At 38.2% G+C, this 19640-nt stretch overlaps 2 protein-coding genes across 2 annotated transcripts in view; one reads left to right on the top strand and one right to left on the bottom strand.

Moving 5' to 3' along the window:
• LOC133879446 (uncharacterized) overlaps positions 1-12935 on the top strand; it is a 28460-nt gene extending 15525 nt beyond the window's left edge. The window contains exons 8-9 of the mRNA XM_062318018.1: positions 95-528; positions 12192-12935. Coding sequence (XP_062174002.1) covers positions 95-528; positions 12192-12800 — 1043 coding nt within the window. The 3' untranslated portion in view covers positions 12801-12935. The remainder of the gene's footprint in view (positions 1-94; positions 529-12191) is intronic.
• A 1484-nt stretch (positions 12936-14419) lies between these two features.
• On the bottom strand, positions 14420-19440 carry LOC133879050 (uncharacterized). Its single transcript, XM_062317600.1, has 3 exons — positions 19272-19440; positions 17825-18924; positions 14420-14572 (listed from the first exon to the last, which is right to left on the bottom strand). The coding sequence occupies exons 2-3, from the start codon at positions 18302-18304 to the stop codon at positions 14420-14422; spliced, it is 633 nt and encodes a 210-aa protein (XP_062173584.1). The 5' UTR covers positions 18305-18924; positions 19272-19440.
• Positions 19441-19640: the final 200 nt, after the last annotated feature.

Raw genomic sequence — 19640 nt, 5'->3', positions numbered from 1 at the left:
CCTACTATTTTTTTTTTTTTTTTTTTTTTTTTTTTATATATATAATTTTTAGTTTCATCTAGCTAAGTTGGCATTGTTTTGATCGTTTATAAAGGAATAAAGGATTTATATGAAATGAAGCTAGTCCATGTCCAGTCCCTTAAACTTCTGGATCGCATGTGCAAACAAGTATCAGTTTCAAATAATGAGCAAAGGCTGAAGGGTCTCGTTTATGATGCCATCTTCCGTTCAATCGAGAGAGGGAATTTTGAATTTATTTTTCATATAGTAAGAGCAAGTCCAGATCTTTTGTGGCGTACTAATTATAAAGAGCACTCAAGACCCATATTTTCATGTGCTGTCCTACATCGTCAAGCAAAAATCTTTAGCCTTATATACAGGCTTGATGTGAAGAACGCTTTAACAGACTGGGTTGATCACGAACGCAATAGCGTATTACATATGGCAGGCATGACAGGAGGTTCGATTCTACTCAATCAAATCCCAGGTGCAGCTTTGCAGATGCAAAGAGAACTACAATGGTTTAAGGTCATCTCTCTCTCTTTTCAAACTTTTCTCATTTACTTTCACTATTAACTGCTAGGAATGGTACCCTAAAATGCAAATTAAATTCCGTTTCTAAAAATAAAATTTGTTTTGTTTTTTATATTCATATTGTTTGTTTAATTGTGCTCCATCAGATGAATTTGTTATTTTGTATGTTATTTAGGTGCTTTAAGTACAATTAGTGCACAAAATATCTAAAGCACAAGGTCGTTATAAGTTGTAACTTTGTGCTCCTAACAAGTAAAAAAATTGGGTATGGTGTGAGCCAAAAAAAGTTGTTGAAAGTTGGAGAAGCTCAGATCAGAGAGATCTTCTGGTGGTGTTGGTGGGAGCCTCGGGCACGCTTGATGTGGTTGGGGCATATAGTCGTCAGGAGAAGGCGATGCTAGCTGTGGGGTGAAGACCGTGGTAAATTTTTTTTTTTTTTTCTTTTTTTTTTTTGATGAAAGAGTAAAAATTTTACTAACAAAAAACAGCACAATTACAATCAGTCCAGGTTCTGTATACCAAAACACAACTCCCCACATGAGGGCTAAACAACAAAATCTGTAGAAAGCAAAAAACAGAAATAAACACAATCTTTCAACCATATCACATCTAAACATACAAAGCTATACATCAACAATCAATACAAGTCAAACAACAGTAGCTCATCCTATTCACAAAGGATGCTATTGGAAATCCCTCATCTACAACACAATGAGATATTTTCTATAGAGCTCTGAAATCTTCCTCTATTCCAATTGGCTTATATCCCACTTAATATCTTTAATCATTTGTTCTTCTGACTTGATGTGATTAAAATGTTTAATATCATTTCTTTGTTTCCATATATGTATATGCATTGGCTCCCCAAGTCAGTTTACACAACACACTTTCCAACCAATCACTTAATAAATCCTTCTCGCCCCATTTTAAATGTAACGCCTTACTTTTTACCAAAATCATAAGTGAAATTTTTTTCGAATTTCCACATGACATTACAACGTCATCAGACTTATGAAATGGCAATGGAATATATTTTTTCTTAACAACTTGGGAATATAACACATCAGAGCTAACTAAATTACCTCATTATATTAAAATATGAACCATGTGTACTAATATAATAAATACACTCAAAGCAATAACATATGTACCACATGCAAAACTTAATAAAAAATAATCATTGTTTTATCTAACATAACAAATATTACATATTAACATAAAAAGTCTCAAATAAAATTAACATAAATACTAGCAAGTGGTTCCGTCTTTCCATCAATCCTACACAAACTTGCATGTGATTGTGGCTATCACCACAATCCCATATTGTGGTTAAGTGAGTCAACAACCTTCAATAATATAATGAAATACTGATCTATTTAAAAGTACCCAATGCAACAATATGATGACAGTTATATATATACATATGCACAATCTCATTAATAGTTCTATAAGCACAATCCCATTTATTTATTAGTATAGATGGATAGATAGATACCGTGAGACTTTAACACATGATATGATCTTATCAATGCCGTGGGTCTTTTACCATCTCCGATCTTACCATAGATATATGGATTGTAGATGCCATAAGACTTTAACACATGATATGGTCTTATCAATGCCGTGAATCTTTTATCGTCTCCGATCTTACCATTGATAAAGATATTTAGGTGTCGTGGGTCTCTAATCAAACCGGTCTTAGCCCATTATTAGCGACTAGTGCCTTGGGACTTAAACTCTCTGTCTTTGCCTCGGGATGTTAACCCTCAGTCTACCTGATTGATTGATGTCTTGGGACTTTAACTTACAGTCTTTGCCTTGGGAGATTAACCTTTAGTCTTTCTTATTAACAAATTCATAATTCTCAATAGCATGCAATGACATTCTATCAGCATGATCACAATATAATACATAATATTCCAAACAAAATATGTTTCACACAACTCACACATAATTAAATAAAGCAGAAGTCACAATGCCATCAAAGACCATGTATCATCACTAGTGAGTAAGAAATACTCACAACAGTGATATATGCAATTTTCCAAACAAAACATGTAAAATGCCAAACAACTTATGTACAATTAAATAAAGCAGAAATCAAAACATCATTAAAGACCACCATGTATTATCCCCAATGAGTAAGAAATACTCACAATCATTTTGTGCAGTCTCTTAGTTCATCCTCTTGGAAATTCTTTGTAAATCTATCAGAGTATCATCCACACTCATCGAAACAACCTTCAACCGATCGTCGGAAATCCCTTTCGAGGATTTTCACAGAAAATCCATCGGAAAATCACTGAGCTAGTAATGAAGAATCCCATCTGATTTCGTCGGAAATCGCACCCCTAAACCGCCAGAGATCGACTCTATCTCCACCGAAAAATCACCACTGGCTCACCGAAAATCGCACTTGGTTTGGCCACAGTCGATTCACCGGAGATCCATGAAGAATCGGGTCTCTGATCGTCTCTGGGTCTCTCTTGGGTCTTCCACGATCGGCCACTCCTTCTAGGTCTTGGGTCCTCCGGGTTCTTCCTCAACTTCCAGCTCAGACTCCCTCTCTCTCGATCTCTCACTATTTCTCTCACTCTTTCTGTTCTATGTGTGTTTTGGTGAGACCAAAAAGGAGAACAAGAAAGAAGAAAGGAAGGGGAGAAGAGAAGAAGGTTCGGGAAGAGAGTGTGTAGAAAGAAAAAGAAGAGAAAAAGAAGGGGAAGGTGCAAGTTACACTGAAGAGGAACGGTCCGATAAATAGTCCGAGGGAACTTGCATCTCAAGTTTGCAAGGGTGATGCGCTGGTGGCATGAGTCACTATATAATGATGATTTTATAAAATATTAGTCGTTGTGAATTTTTATATTGGGTCATTTTTATTTAATCTATCTCAATAAAGTTATTATTTAAATATGTTTGAGGTCTAGATTGTTTCATAATTAATATTATTTCTTCCATAATCTTTTTACACTAATAATATTAGTTTACTAAATAATATTATACCAAATAATATATTTTGTACAATAATAAATATTATAATACCAGTTGAATAATATTATTGCATCAATAATATTATACCAATTAATTTACAGATTATTTGAGTCTGTCTATTTATTATCACAGTAATATTTTTATACTCTAATAATAATTCCCGTTTTATTGAATCAGAGTTCAAAGAACTAATGAATATATATTTTCATAAATATTCATATTTATTCCTATTTATTATTTTGCCTTATTATTAGGTCTTAAATTCTAATTTAAGACATTATATTTAATGTCTTAAAATTTGGGGCACTATATTAAAATAGGATCTTAGCAAGTCTGAATGTTGGATACAAAGCATGACCCTAGGATTTCCTTCCATATTGGCTTACTGAATCCACAATGAAAGAAGAGGTTGTCTCTATGTTTAATGGAATTTCTACAAAACACACACTTTACATCTCCACCAAAGCCCCAATTCAACATCTTTGCTCCTGTAATCAAACTATCATGCATGGAAAAAAAAAGAAAAAAGAAAAAAAAAAGTGTGTTTTGGGATAGCCTAGTTAAACCACACCAATCTCCACCAATCAACAGGAGTGTTAGTGTTTGTGGAGCCTAGACCAGATAGATGAAGAGACCGTCCGGTCAAGAACCTTAGGAATCATCCATGGTCAAGCGGGTCCGGACGGGCAGGAGACCATGTCCGGATAGAAGCTCCAAGGGATGCCAAATTGAAGGGGTGTCTGGATAGGGTAGTATATCAGACCGGAGGGATGCTCTAGAAGGTGCTTAATTTTCAGCATGTCTGGACGATGAGATGGTGTGTCTAGAGAGACGGAGCAATCAAGCTACAGAACCCTAAGGGCGTCCGGACAACCAAGAAGGCTGTCCGGATGCCTCCGCCTAAACACCCTAAATAATTTGATTTTCTATTTAAAGGCCTGCTTTGGGACTTTGGGAGTATGGATAAAGTGTTGAAAAACTGAGAGGTTTTTACAGGTTTTCTATAGAAGTTCTTCAGATATTTTATGAGTTTGAGAGTTAAATAGTTTAATCAACGTCTTTCTATTGTAAAAGTCTCTTGTATTATTTTTCTTCATCATAGTGAAATCCACTGCAGCTCTGTGGACGTAACCACATAAATCATGTGTTCTTTTCTGATTGCTTGTTTATCCTTCTACTTTCTTCTTATTTTTCGCATCTCACCGGTCATGGAAAATAGAAAATATTTCCCCAACAACTGGTATGAGAGCCTTTGGTTCGATTGGGAGCAATGGGAAGAGAAGAATGAAAGACGGGAATTGAAAATTTCGACGGCATAGATTTTGGGAATTTGAAGATGCATATTAAAGATTATCTGTATGGGAGGAAATTACATTTGCCTCTTCTAGGGAGCAACCTGACAATATGGAGGATGAAAAATGGGCCTTGCTTGATTAACAAGTGCTGGGAGTTGTTTGGTTTACACAGTCAAGAACAGTTGTGCACAATGTTGTAAAGAGGAAGACCACAGTAGGTCAAATGGCAGGTTTGACAGGTATGTATGAAAAACCGTTTGCTAACAATAAGCTGCATCTAATGAAAAATTTATTCACTTTAAAGAAGGCACTTTGGTAGCACAACATCTGAATGAGTTCAATACTTAAAAAGTAAATCTGATGTATTTAAGACTGTTAAGATCGAAATAGAAGGCCATGGTAGAGGTAGAAACGGGCTTGAAGTTGAAGTGTTTAAGGTCAGATAATGGAGGAGAATACGAAGATGGAGGATTTAAACACTTTTACGCTTCTAATGGGATAAAAATGGAGAAAACTATTCCTGGGACACCACAGCAGAATGGCGTGGTTGAGCGCATGAACAGATTTCTCAATGAGCATGCCAGAAGTATGAGATTGCATGTTGGGCTGCCAAAAACTTTCAGGGCTGATGCAGTAAGCACTGTTGCTTACTTGATAAACTACGGACCATCAGTTCCCTTGAGCCTGGTATGGGCGTAATTGGGAGATGCTTTCGATTAGGGTTACAACATTGGGGAAGATGGCTTGGATAGCATTGACATGGCATAGAGGGTTCTAGAACCTCTACGTTTAGGCTAAATGGGTGTCATTTTAGCTTTCCTTTATTCCCACATTTCAGTTTCGGTTGTTGCATTTATTTGTATGGGTTATAGAGTATTATTCTGTAGTTGGGAGAACATGTGAGATGGCCATTCTGTTAGATCTAATACCAAAATGAGAAGTCTATAAATAGTAGACGTCAGTAGGTAGGTGAGCTAAGAAGAAATCCAGTAGTCCTTACTTGTATCCAGGAGACTTAGCTTCTCGAGATGCTCATTTTCTTATTGTTCAGTACTATTCAATAAAAGCTTTCATCATCTTTTTCCTTTTCCCTCTTAAAATCCTATACAAAACCTGTATACACTCTATATTTGGTATCAGAGCCTTTTCATTCTTCTTCCTACTGCCTTCTCTCTGCTCAAGTTTTTTTTTTTTCTCCTTCTACCTTCGTGTTTTGCCATGGCCGAAGGTACCTGCCTGCTCGAGCTTCCCAAATCCGATAAGGAATGCCAAGATGCCATTACACGACAGCATTCTCACAACACCACCGTTCAGACTCAACTTCGGAGGTTACGGACATGCTCCGTACTCTGTTAACTAACTGGCCACCCCCAGACCAACTGCCCTTCGTGGTGGGTTACGATGACCGAAACCAGAATGAGTTGGAGCAGCGCGATGAGAGGGATGAATGTGATGCCCGTCGATTTATCCGAGATGATGACAATCCTGATTTTCCTCAGGATGACCGGCATATCTAGGCTCCCACTCTGCGCCTGGATTTTTTGCACTTTGACGACGACAATCCATCTGGTTGGTCCAATAAGGTCAACCAGTTCTTTGATTACTACCAGAATTCGCTGTATCAACATGTCCGCATGGCCTCCTTCCGCATGGAGGGTTAGGCGTTGGTCCGATTTCAAGACACCGACGAGGCAGCCAAGTTCCCTACTTGGGATGCCTTTTTGCAGGCCTTACTCACTCGGTTCGGCCCCTTCTAGGACGATCCTATGGAGTCTCTCATGAAGCTCCGGCAGAGTGCTACAATCACTGTGTATACCACCAAATTTGAATCTCTTTCAAATCATCTTCGTGGTATCTCGAAAAAAAATTGCCTAAGTTGTTTGAAAAATAAATAGACTCCTAATTAACGTGTGTGCATGATCAATTATGGAACAAAATATTAAATGCAAAATTTAAAGGAGACAAATATTTTCTTGATGAAGTGGAAACACAATTAATGCTCCATTTGTTTCGACGTAAAATGATTTCTGGAAAATGATTTCAGCATTTTCCAGTGTTTGGTCGGGGAGAAAATAATAGTCAACCGAAAAATGATTTATGTTTGACCAAAAATGCTTAGTAAATTTCGGAAAATGATTTACGCTTTTTAAAAGCGTAAATCGTTTTCCGAAGACACCAGATGCAGTCGATCTATTTTAAACGACACAGTCGACCTTCACGTTCAAGCAGCCGACCACCATCGAAATATTGCCGGTATCGGAATCCAACAACATCTGGTTAATGTCGCCAGAATCTGGCGACGGAATCCGGCCACCTTTGCCGGAATCCGGTCAGCCAGATTCCGGCGACCAATCTGACCGGAATCCAGCCATCTGGCCGGATCTGGCCAGACTGGCTGGATTCCGGCCATCTGACCGGATCTGGCTAGAAAGGCCGGATTCTGGCCAGAGAGCCAGATTCTGACCGGCTGGCCGGATCTGGCCAGAGAGGCCAGATCCAGGCCTGCCCAAGCCAGAGAGGCCGGTTCCCTGTCGGCCCTGGCCAGAGAGGCCGGTTCCCGGCCGGCTCTAGCCAGAACGGCCAGCTGGCCAGATCCGGCCAGCCTGCCGGGATCCGGCCAGATGGCCGGAATCTGCCCTTTTGTGCCGGATTCCGGCGAAACTGCCGGAATTCGGCCACTTTCGCTGGAATCCGGCTATCCCAGATTCCGATGAAACTGTCCAGATTCTGGCCTTTATCTCGAATTCTGGCTATATTAGCCGGAATCAAGTAAAAATGGTCAGAATCTTGTCGGTTAGTGACAACCGAATCTTGTCATCGATGATTTTTATATTATTTTACATTAATATTTTTATGTTGTGAATAAAAATTGATTTTTATAAGCTAATATGATTGAATAAAAATATAAAAAAATATTTGCGATTTTCCGTACGCGCCAAACATCGGAAAATGGTTTCCTGAAAATGACTTCCCTGAAACCATTTTACGACGGAAACCATTTTACGTCGAAACAAACGGAGCATAAGAGAAAAACCATTTCATGGCAGCCAAACCTAAGATATCCACTATTCAGAAAACAAAGCTAGTAACAAAGCAGTAACACTCATATACCTTTGATGCAGCGATTGTACCTTGCACTCTAATACGTAACCTAACGTGAACGCTTCCCGACTAGGTCTCCTACCTAAAGGGGTCTTCAATGGAATCCTTTAGTTTAGGGTTCCTCCCTAAGTTAAAGTTCACACGATCAAATCACTCATCGGACAACTCTTAGAGAGCTAGCAAATCTTCACAGTTTCTACCTAAACACCCTCTTTAAGTTCAAAGGAATTCAATATCGAATTTTGTAAATAATACATGCCTAGAAACCTCTATTTATAGGCTTTAGAAGACCTAATATAAGTTTGATTCAGAGTTCTCTGGACGGAGTCCGAGCGTAGACAAAGGGTGATCGGACGGCAATCTGTAATCAACTTCCATAACGTACTTCACGCATTGCCTTATCAAGGACAGCGTCCGGACAATGTTGCCCTAGTGTCCAGACGGTTGTAAGCTGTCTTCACCAAACGTGTCTGCTGCGTAGTTTAGAATCTTCTCGAACAATGAATAGCGTCTAAACTGTGTTGCCCTATCGTCTGGACGGGTTCATGCTATCTATGCTAGGCTATTCAAAATCTTCTTGAGCTGATGGGCGTCTGGACGTTCCACTGGGCCGTCCGGATGGTCAACTGGGGATTCGACTTTTTCTGAGTTATAAACTGTGCAGAATCTTCCTGGAGTCTAGAAATTGACTTCTTCATTGAATAACAACAAAAAACACAATTAAAGAAAATAAATTAAAAAGGAAAAGAAACTTCAGGTATTTCCCTGGTTCCATTAAGTGCAATAGCTTCTGTACTACTACTCTGGGAAGGTGTGCTCAAGCCCAATAGACTACACTCGAGTGGTTTTGGACTTTGCAGTGCCGAACCTGAAAAAGAGAACTAAAAAAGAAAACGTAAGATAGAAATAGTATATACAGGTTCAAAGTTATGAATTAATATTAAAATTAATCCCATGAACTTTAACGACGTAACCGTAACAATTCCCGGCAACGGCGCCAAAAATTAATGTAGTCTTGAGTGTATCAAAAATAAATAAACCACTCGCAATAGAACGAACACTTGCAGGATAGGATCTATGTGAGGGTGTCGAACTCAAGGATTGTAGGTTCTGTTGTTTAAAGTTTTCTAGATCAATTGTAATATAACTCAAAAAAAATAAGTTGACTATTTTGTATCAATTATCTCTAAAAGTACATACGCAAAAGTAAATGAGAAAGTAATAAGAAGAAATATAGAGTATTGATCTCATCACTAACCTCATAATAATGGTAGGTTGCAATCATCAAGGGAATATCATGAACATGAGTATTAGGACTCGTGAGTGTGTGTCAAGTACCCAATGAGACAATAAAGAAAGCACTTATATTAAGAAATAAGAATAATCTATCTTTGGTTGGAACGGATCTCCCACCTAACCACTAGGATGCAGAACGATCTGTTCTTCCCTTTGTATGAATTATAAAATCCATTAATTAGCATACACGTAATTAAGGAATAAGCATAACTCATCTTTCAGCAAGCATAAATTAATTTACCTAGATTAAACTAATTAGGGTGTAAAACAATTTATTCTTCTTAGGCATGACTTATCAAATCCTCTTGATTTCGTATCCATTAATACCATTGTAAAACCATCGTTCACATAATCACAGAAAATATGAACGTTGAGTTCAAGCTAGATAAAAAATTTTCTAAGACAAGATAAAAGGTTTATAAAAATCGAATTTAAACATTAAGGAATAATCTCAAGATTAAACGACAAATACTCATATTCTGAAAATTCCCAAGAGAAAATATAATTACACCATTATTACTCTGGAAATGGAAACATCAATACCCAATGAAGGATTTAGCTACTCATGGAGGTGCTGGAAATCACATTTGTTTAACAGAATTCCATTACTAATGCTACTAGAAAATATGAACGTTTCTTCAAACCCTAGCCGCTAATCCTATTGATTTCTATTCTCTAATATGTTGTGTGTCTAATGCACCAATAGAAAGTGCATTTATAGAGTATAAGAGAAACCCTAGTTGATTTTATGGCTATCTAGGAATTCTAGTCCAAGTAGGAGAAGGAAAAGATCTTTCCTTTTCTGGATTTGCCTTAGTGACAGTTCTGCCGCCTCCGCATGCGCTCAAGCCTAAGTCATGTGCTTGATCTTCTTGGCATGTGCATGAGCTTCCGATGTATTTTGATGCGCTAGAGCCTTGCTGATGTGCACTCGAGTGTATCGATCCTGCACTGGAGCCCATTGAGGTGCACTCAAGCGTATTGACTTGCAAAATGTTGGATTTGACTTTTGATGGATTTTAGCCTTTAAGTTTGGAGAATTACTTGTGTTTTTCCTATGGCTCTTGAGAGTACTATTAACATCAAAACCATGCAATACATCATGACACAATAAAACTGGATAGCCACCCTGTGTGGATAGCTAACATATTCAAGTTAGAGGCTTGAATGTCCAACATTCAATGCTTATCAGTATGTGAGAGTATCTAGAAAGACTAGATAGCCACCCTTTGTGTTCCCCATTCGTCAACAAAAAAGGCAGTTATAAAATAGCCTTTTATATTTTAATTGTTTGCATATCAAAGGTTTTTTGCCCATTTTTACGAGTTTGTAGGCAAAAACTATGGGAATTATAGTGTCAATCTCCACTTGAACACAAAGGAGGATTTTGTAAATGATAACAAGAGTGTCTGAACCATCTATTTCCAAAAGGGTTCTAATCCACATCCCCAATCCATGTCCAATATGAGTAGTGTTTTGGACCGTCATTCTTAGAATACCATGAATCTTAATCAAGAGTGTGCTTTCTTAATCTCAATTTCAGCAAGAATGAGCGCTGGAGGCCAATGGCTGAGGTTAAGAAGCCAACCTCTTACATTCGATGGGTTTTGATTTAACATGTGTTCGACTTCTTTAGCTTCGGTAAAGCTAAAGAGGAATATGTTTAGAGTAAGATGCTTGATGGTAAACTTATTAATGATTTAACATACGTTCGACCTCTTTAGCTTCGGTTATTGAGACAACATGTTTGGGGAGAGGCTTGAGAGATCTTATTTTCCCAACAAATGAAAGGTAAAGCTCAATTGGGGCAGCATTCAAGTTGGGGGGATTATCTTGCCAATCTTAGTTTGGCAGATTAGTTTTCCAAGATCAAGCTCAATATTCTCCATAAAGAACGAAGAAGGGAACATAAAAGATAAAGGTGGTAGAGTAAACAAGAAGGGAGAAGGAAAGACAAGCACATGGGGACCGAGAAAGAGAGAACAATATAATAAGAGAATGGGGAGGGTGGGGGGAAGCTATACTCGTTTGAAAAATTCTAGGCTTAATTGGAATTGTTGCATTTAAGTAGACATTTCTTTGTTCTTACAAATATTTTATATTTTATTGCATGGAAATTTTATAATAGTAGACTTTTTTGCACACAATATATTATAATTTGATATAAAACAATAAGAGTAGGGGCTTATTGGAAATGATATCATCTAAGATATTTAGGTACTTGATCGACATAGAATCCTTCCTACATGAATGTTAAAAGTCTAGATGGCGAATAGGATTGTAGTTGCTTTAGTGCCTAAGAATACAAAACAAAAAATAAAGTAAATAAAGTTCACGTTTTTAGGATAAGGTAAATAAAGTTAAAGTATATATTTAGAACGTTACACATCCTTTTATAACTTCCAGTCTTTGGATAAATAATAATTTAATATCATCATTGTCTTCATAATTCACTTCGCATTTTAATTAATTATTTTACGTATTGAGCTTTAATGTTAATATTTACTTTTCCTCCATATAAGGTTAAATTCTTTTTCTTTTCTTTTTTTTTTAATTAAAAAAAAACTGCACTTACCTCCTTCAAACTTACACCAAAATTGCAATGTCCCCCCGAAAATAACTAGTCCTTTCACTTAGCCCACTCCCGACACTCTATTAGAATCTTCTGTTAAATTTGATAGAAAAAGAGTAAATGTCTATTATACTACTATCATTTCTGTACAAATACAATTATCCCCTCTGATTTAAAAATTTCCACTAGCCATTGGTTTCCTCCCACGGTGGTTTTTACATTTTTTTAAATACGGGGGGCTATTGAAAGAGCTAGGTAGTTTAGGGGGAGGGTTAATTGCAACTCTTTAAAGTTTGGGGGACACTGCAATTTAAGTGTAAGTTTAAGAGAGTAAGTGTGTTTTTTATATTTTTTTTTTTTGAAATAAAGTGGGACTTATAAGATTTAGTTCAACACTGCAGGAAGTTGAGAGCATTGTGCCTCCCAAGATTAAGGAATCTTTAAACAAAGATCGTTTGACTCCCAGGGAATTGTTTACAAAGAACCACGAGGACTTGATGAAAAAGGGAGAACAATGGATGAAAGAAACAGCAACTTCTTGTACAGTGGTAGGCGCTCTCATTGTTACTATCATGTTTGCTGCAGCCTTTACCGTTCCAGGCGGTAACAACCAAGATACAGGGTTCCCATTATTCTTGAATAAAAAATTGTTCATGCTCTTTATAATATCCGATGCCCTATCCCTCTTTTCCTCCTCAGCTTCAGTCTTGATGTTTTTGGGAATCCTCACATCCCGTTATGCAGAAGACGACTTCCTTGAATCCTTGCCAAGAAAGATGATCATAGGCCTTTCTACTCTTTTCTTCTCTATTGCAGCCATGATGATAGCCTTTTCTACTTCTCTTTTAATTATGCTACATGGACAATCATGGATTTTCATTCCTGTCATTTGTTTGGCTAGTGTACCCATCACCCTATTTGTATTGATGCAGTTCCCTCTTCTTGCTGACATGTTCATTTCGACCTATGGACCAGGCATCTTTGATAAACAAATGGAGCACTGGGTATAAGTTTATTCATTTTTTTGTATAGTTTATATGCTCCATTAAGAATATCTACACCAACTAATCATTTTTTTTTCTTTTTGTTGGACGAATGAGTGATGAATTATAAACTGGTTTATGTTGTCTATTTTATGATTCCTTGTACTTTTAGGTCTATTATGATTTTGTCATTGCAATCCATTGGATGTTCTTACTCTTTATTTATTTTTAATTTTAATCCATACCATACAATCTCTGTTTAACAAAGTTTACCCTTACAAACTGTAATATCCCAAAGAATTAATTAGGATTAATCATGCTTTAAACAACTTAAGGTTTGAAGGATTGGGTTAAGTCGGAAATTTTTGGATTTTTCAAATTTTCTACTCAAAATGAATGATCAGTTAGGATCACCGAATGATTGATGTAAACCTAGAAATGAATGTTTGACTTGGTACTCGAATGATTGACTGACATGGTGCCCATCACTTCTCTACACTTTGAGATTGCATGAGTTAGTTTAAATGAACTCTCTCAACCCTTAAGCCTCATTTCACATTCCCTGAGAGAGAGAGAGAGAGAGAGAGAGAGAGAGAGAGAGAGAATAGAGAAGAGGAAGGAGGAGAGAGAAAGTGAATCTTTAGTTTTCTACTCAAGAAGAGGTAATCATCTCGTCTTAGATATTATTCTTAGTATAGTATTACCTGTACTTCCTACTGTATTAGTTTATTAATCATGGTGTTGAATGGGGTTTATTGCATTTGTATATTAGGGTTGATTTTGTTGAATTATTGATGGATTGTTGGTTCGATGATTATAGATTATGTTTACCATGTGATGTGTTTGGTTTCTTTATAGTATTTAGCTTATGCTTTGAGGTATAGAAGTGGATCTTTACACTTAGATGTGAATTTAGGGTTTGATTAGTGATGGGTTGAAGTCTCGTATGAATTGGTATGCATGGATGGTTTTGGATGACATATTTTGTGATTAGGCAGTGTTAGGACGCGTGATAGGACCTTAGACTGTGATTAAGATGGGGTAGATTGGCCAGAGTTTGATATGGTAGTTTTGGCCAATAATCAAATGTTGGATGGACCAGTCGAACGATCGATAACGATCATTTGAAGAGATAAACTCACGTTCGACTATCTGGCTGAATTACTGTTTTGCCCTCAGATTAGGACGTGTTAGTTTGTGATTGGCTGTATTCTATTGGACAAAATCACTTATATGTAATAATGCTAATTAAACAGGGTTGTTGATTATATCCAGTCTACACTTCTGTTATGTTCTTTAAGAAGACTCTGTGCGGATTTCAAGACAGTGAAGTTTAGTCTCTTGCATCTGTTCGGACGACGTGGTATTCCGTCCGGACACTTGACTGTCCAAGCATCATCCGTCCGGATGACGAGAACTTTCCGTCCGGACCTTCCTCTGTGTCGAGAACCTTCAAACTATTCTGGGTTGCATCCGTCCAGACGTCTCAGCAACACTGCCGGATGCCTTTCAGCGTTCGACAAGGAAAATGATTTCTTTCTGAAACACAAATATGGGAATACAGCTGCAACCGTCCGGACCTTCATTGGGGTGCCTGTGCTCCAAATTTCTACTAGTTCTACAATGAGGTAGTATTGCATCCTTCTCTAGATGATCACAGAGAATTTTTCCATGCTCTCCCTAAGGGTGAGGAGTATGCTACTACCATTAAGATCGATGCCTTGTCTGCCCCGCACCGTATGCTTGCCAAGATCATCTAGCACAATCTCTGGCTTGTTGCTAGGCGTAGTGACCTCATTCTGAAGAAGGCACAATTTGTCTACTTTCCATTCTGCTTATGCAAGCATATTTTGGGAGTGATGCTGGAGGCTCGTGATGAGAATAATACCGGTCTCCCCTTCGGCTGCGTACTTACTCAAATCATTTTGCAATCAGGCAGGCATCAGTGTAGCTGGAGAGCCAAAGATGAAGATCCAGAATCCCATCAGCAAGCAAACGCTAATGAAGTCTAAATAAATCTTGTTTTAACCTAGACCCAAAGATTCAAAATTTTTGCAAACAAAATAATAAACAAAAATAAAACAATTTATGACAACACTAAGGTATCGGAATTCACCAAATCAAATCAAACACCCTACTCTTGCATTTTATTCATAAATTCAATTCAATAAACACAATATTCAAATTCTTGAGCAACAAGGCATAAAAATACTTGAAGAATTCAACTCAACAAATCACAACAATTATCCCTTTTTAATCGAAATCATCTATTGTATCCGAAAATCACAATAGATACCTCAATCTTAAAAAAATCAATTGATGTATCCATCGATTGAACTACAACAAACATTAGATAAAATCATCAATCTAAAGAATACAATTCAATAAATTGACATGGAATTTGAATATACATAAGAACATTGAATCTATGAATATCATGACAAGAGCAGAGGTATTATCATTGATGAGGTTTCATCATCAACCTTAGTTGAGGATTTTAGCCTCTCATGACTAAAAACACCAACAACTCTTGAAATGAAATCATGAAATAATAAAAGCGAAGAAGAAAAAGAAGAACATAAATTTAATAAAAGTAAAAAGAAAATAATAAATTAAAACAATGGGAAAGAAAGAAAGAACGAAAATTAAATAACAATAAACCAAAAGGTAAGCAATAAATAAAATTGAAAAGAAAGAATAACAACTGAAAATTAAATAACTTAAAATTAAAGTGATTAATTAAATAGCAAAGAGAATAAAGAACAACTAAAATTTGAATAACTTAAAATTAAAAGAAAGAGTAACAACTTACAAAAGAAAACAAGAAGAGCTAAGACAAGTGTTCTGAAGAAAAAAAATGATGCTCTAAGTGGTGCCTAGCATGGGGTATTTATAGCAGAAGATTATGTTAAACTTAACTTTTAGAAAATGACACCTCTACTCCTCTAAACCCTAATAGGAGAGAAGAACGCTAGGGTTTAGGGCCATATTTTCAAAATGGCACCTCTATCCCTCAAAAACCCTAATAAGAGAAAAGAATGCTAGGGTTTGGAGTGTCTGCAGCTACGAGGAGTAAGGAAATTCGCGTTCTTATATTGCGGGGCACTTTTGACATAGCAGAAATTCGAATCGGGGAAATTCTATTTCATAATGATTTGTATCATTTTGAATTAGCTTTCCAACGCCGCTAATTTCACTTTAATCCGATCCTTGATCCGAAAGTTATGGTTAAAATACTATGACTTGTGCAAAACATGAAATTTAATCCAATTCGATTTTGATTTCCAAACTTTGCATTTTTCACTTTTAAACTACCGTTTTCTCTTCACGTTCTACAAAATACCAAAACACAAAAGCTAACGAAAAACATTATAAAATAATAAAGCTAAAGGTTTAACAAATGTGAATTAGAGGTCCAAATTGAAAAATGAAATTGACTTCTAAAAATAAATAACAAGTGTGTGCAATAGTGTGCAACAAAATATCACAATGCAGAATTTAAATGAGACAGATATTTTTTTGACGAAGTGGAAACTCATTTAAGAGAAAAACCACTTTGGGGCAGCCAAACGCAGGATATCCACTATTCAGAAGACAAAGCTAGATACAAGATAGTAACACTCACATATACCCGATGTAGTAGTCGTACCTTGATCTCTAATGTGTAACCCAACACGAACGCTTCCCGACCAGGTCTCCTACCTGAAGGGGTCTTGAATGGAATTCTTTACCTTAGGGCCGACCCCTAAAATAGACTTCAGATGTAGCGCAGCAACAACACACTTGCAATGGCTTCAGAGGAAATTAATCAGCTTGATAATCTTTCAAAATAACTTCTCTGAGCACTTGTGGAATTCAATACCGAATTCTTGTAGTTCTCAATGCCAAGGGGCCTCTATTTATAGGCTGAGGTGTAGAATGGGCGATTGCTGTAATATGTACGGACGCCATCTGGACGGTGGACATGGGCCGTCCGGACGGACAACTGTGCGACAGAATTTTTTGAGATTTTCGCTGAAAATCTTTCCTGTTTGAGGGCCACATCCAGACGGTAAGACACAGTCGTCCGGACGGTCGCACGTCCGCTGCAAGTAACTTCCATATAAGGCTTCGCGCGTCCGGACCATGGGGGATGAACGTCCGGACAGCTGAACTTCAACACGCAATTTCCATATCTGCTATGTGCGTGTCTGAACCATGGTAGGTAGTCGTCCGGACGGTTGAAGTCGAATCGGCAATTTTCTTAACTGTTGAACGCGCGTCCGGACCAAGGTTGACTGACGTCCGGACGGATGTATTTGAATTGCGATTCTTCCCTTAAGGAGACGCGCGTCCGGACAGGATACCACATCATCCGGACGGTTGAATCAGTCTTCCCATATTTGAACTTGGAAAGAATCTAAAGTTGGTCGAGTACTGAGAGGCGTCCGGACGGGCTGCTAAGACGTCTGGACGGATGCAAACTGGATAGAAACTTCTCGACACAGTGGAGGGTCCGGACGGAAATGTACGTCGTCCGGACGGATGATGCTTGGTCTGTCTGGCGTCCGGACGGTATGGCATGTCGTCCGGATGGATGGAACAGTGGACAGATGAGCGTCCAGACGGGATGACACGTCATCTGGACGGCTGATAGGGACTTTGAATTCTTCTGACTTGTGAGCAGAACATAAACTTCTGAAACACTTCTGAATAGTGAAATCCCTGTTTAAAAAACATCTTTTACAAACAAGTGATTTTGTCCAAACACAGAATGGGGCCAATCACAAACTAACAAACTCCCTCTTTGGCCATTCTGGGATAAAAATCACTTGACCGGTTTGGAAATACATTCCCGGTCCAAAAATAAAAATTACTCCATCTTTTTGTCACAAAGGGATAAAGGGTAAAATAGAGTAATAAAAACACGAACTGTAAGAAAAATTACTCCCCCTAACAGTCTCAGAAGGACCCGGGTAAACAGAGTAATATAAGTCAAAAGTTTTAACAAAGTAAGAAAGCAAATGTCTCAAACAAGACAAACCAAAAGGAAAAACTCAATCATCCTCTGCCATAGGTGCAGTCCTGGGCGCAGTATCCTCATCATCACTGCTATCAGGGTGATGATACTTGAGGCACTCCCTTAGGTTCAGCTGATTCTGCTCCACGTGCTGGTTGATGGAGTGCACTTCTAGCTGCATAGAAGTGATGGACTGCTGCATGGTGCTCATGCCTCCCTGAATGGCAGATAAGGCCACCATTATCTGAGAAAAAATGATCTCTGGCTCTGAAGGCGGGACTGTTTGAGAGGATGAAGCCATGTCTGGAAAAGCAACTGGCATGGTAGCAAGGATGGGCACCTCATCATCGAAGTCATCTCTCCGCAGCTGCGCATTAGACTTCATCAAAGTCTGTTTGCTGATGGGCTGCTGAATCTTCATCTTCGGTTCTCCAATAATGTTGATGCCTGACTGAAGAATGATTTGAGTGAGTAGGCAACCAAAAGGGAGACCGGTATGACCCTCATCACGGGCCTCCAACATAACACCCATGATATGCTTGCACAGACAGAAAGGCAAGCAGAGGTGGATGGCATAAACAAACTGGGCCTTCTTCAGAATCAGATCACTTCGCCTGACAACTAAATATAGGTTGTGCTAAACTATTTTGGCCAACAAGCGATGAGACGGACCCAATGCGCCGATCCTGATGGTGGTATGGCGTTCATCACCTTGTGGAACAGCATGAAAGAACTCTCGGAGATCGTCCAGAGAGGGAGGTAGAACCACCTCATTGTACGAACTGCCGGGCAAAGTCAAGGACTGATACCCCAATGGAGTGACTGATGATCTGGGGATCAACAATGATGATATGGCCGTCAACAGTGGACTGAAGTACCATCCCACGATTATCGTCCTGAACCACCTCCAAGTTGGCATAGAAAAGTCTGACAAGCCTAGTGAAGACGATGAAGGCACACGTGTAAAGGTATCCCCAGTGGTAAGTCTGGATAGTCTCATAAATACTATCTAGTGGAGGCACCATGATGTCAGATCTCACCACATTGCATTCAGCAATGACTGTGCGGTCCATGATTTTATCTTGGAGTGCGCTCCTTTCTTCCTCTGTCCTCTGGCGGACCCGACGCTGGGAACTGACAGCAGACATGATTCTGCACAAAAAGACCAGCAAGATTTTTGCCAAAAATAATCCAAAAGAAATATGCTTGTTAGGTCAAAAAAAAAAATGGGCAGAATAACGGCAGTACAAAGGACTTTTGCAAAAATAGAGACAGAAAATATCACAATTTCGTCCTAAAAAGAAGTACCACAAATAATCCCAATATGGCAGACATAAGCTCCTCATAAACACAAATATTCCTAAAGAAACCAACATACTAACAATTTTAAAAAAAAATTGAAGAGAAAAAGGTTACAAAGAATACCTGGAATGAGAAATAATGTTCAAAAAGACAAGAAGGAGCAACAAAAAGCCAAAAGCTCAGAAAACTTTACTCACAAGCTGCCAAAAAGAAGGATTTTGTGGGGTATGGTGGAGAGAGCGACAATCTGGGGTATATATAGCCTTTGTGGGGTATTAATGACGTCCAGACGCGCGCTGCCATGGAAAAGAGCAGACTGATCGCACGTGTCCGGACGATTTTACTAACCGTCCACCTGATGGTGGCCGTGCATGTCAGGACGCAAGCAGGTACCGTCCGGACGACGAACATTTTCTCTTATCCAGAATTTCTAAAACAAAAAGTCAGAGAAGGAAAGATGTACCTTTAAGGGAGTCATGGATAGTGCACATTTTTCATCGCATGAGAAAAGAAGCTATCCAATTTTTACATATTCAGGAAAACACTTGGCAAATTATAGTCAGAAA

This window comes from Alnus glutinosa, chromosome 10 (assembly GCF_958979055.1).
Source record: "Alnus glutinosa chromosome 10, dhAlnGlut1.1, whole genome shotgun sequence".
Classification (NCBI taxonomy): Eukaryota; Viridiplantae; Streptophyta; class Magnoliopsida; order Fagales; family Betulaceae; genus Alnus; species Alnus glutinosa.
The sequence above is the reverse complement of the archived record's forward strand: the minus strand, read 5'-3'. Positions and strand labels throughout refer to the sequence as shown.

Bases quoted from the DNA above. Each gene is read 5' to 3' on its own strand.
- LOC133879050 (XM_062317600.1), bottom strand. From the start codon at position 18,304: ATGGGTGTTATGTTGGAGGCCCGTGATGAGGGTCATACCGGTCTCCCT. The intron at 14,573-17,824 runs GCAGAGGATGAT...TGCCTTCTTCAG, and splicing joins CGCCCAGGACTGCACCTATG to AATGAGGTCACTACGCCTAG.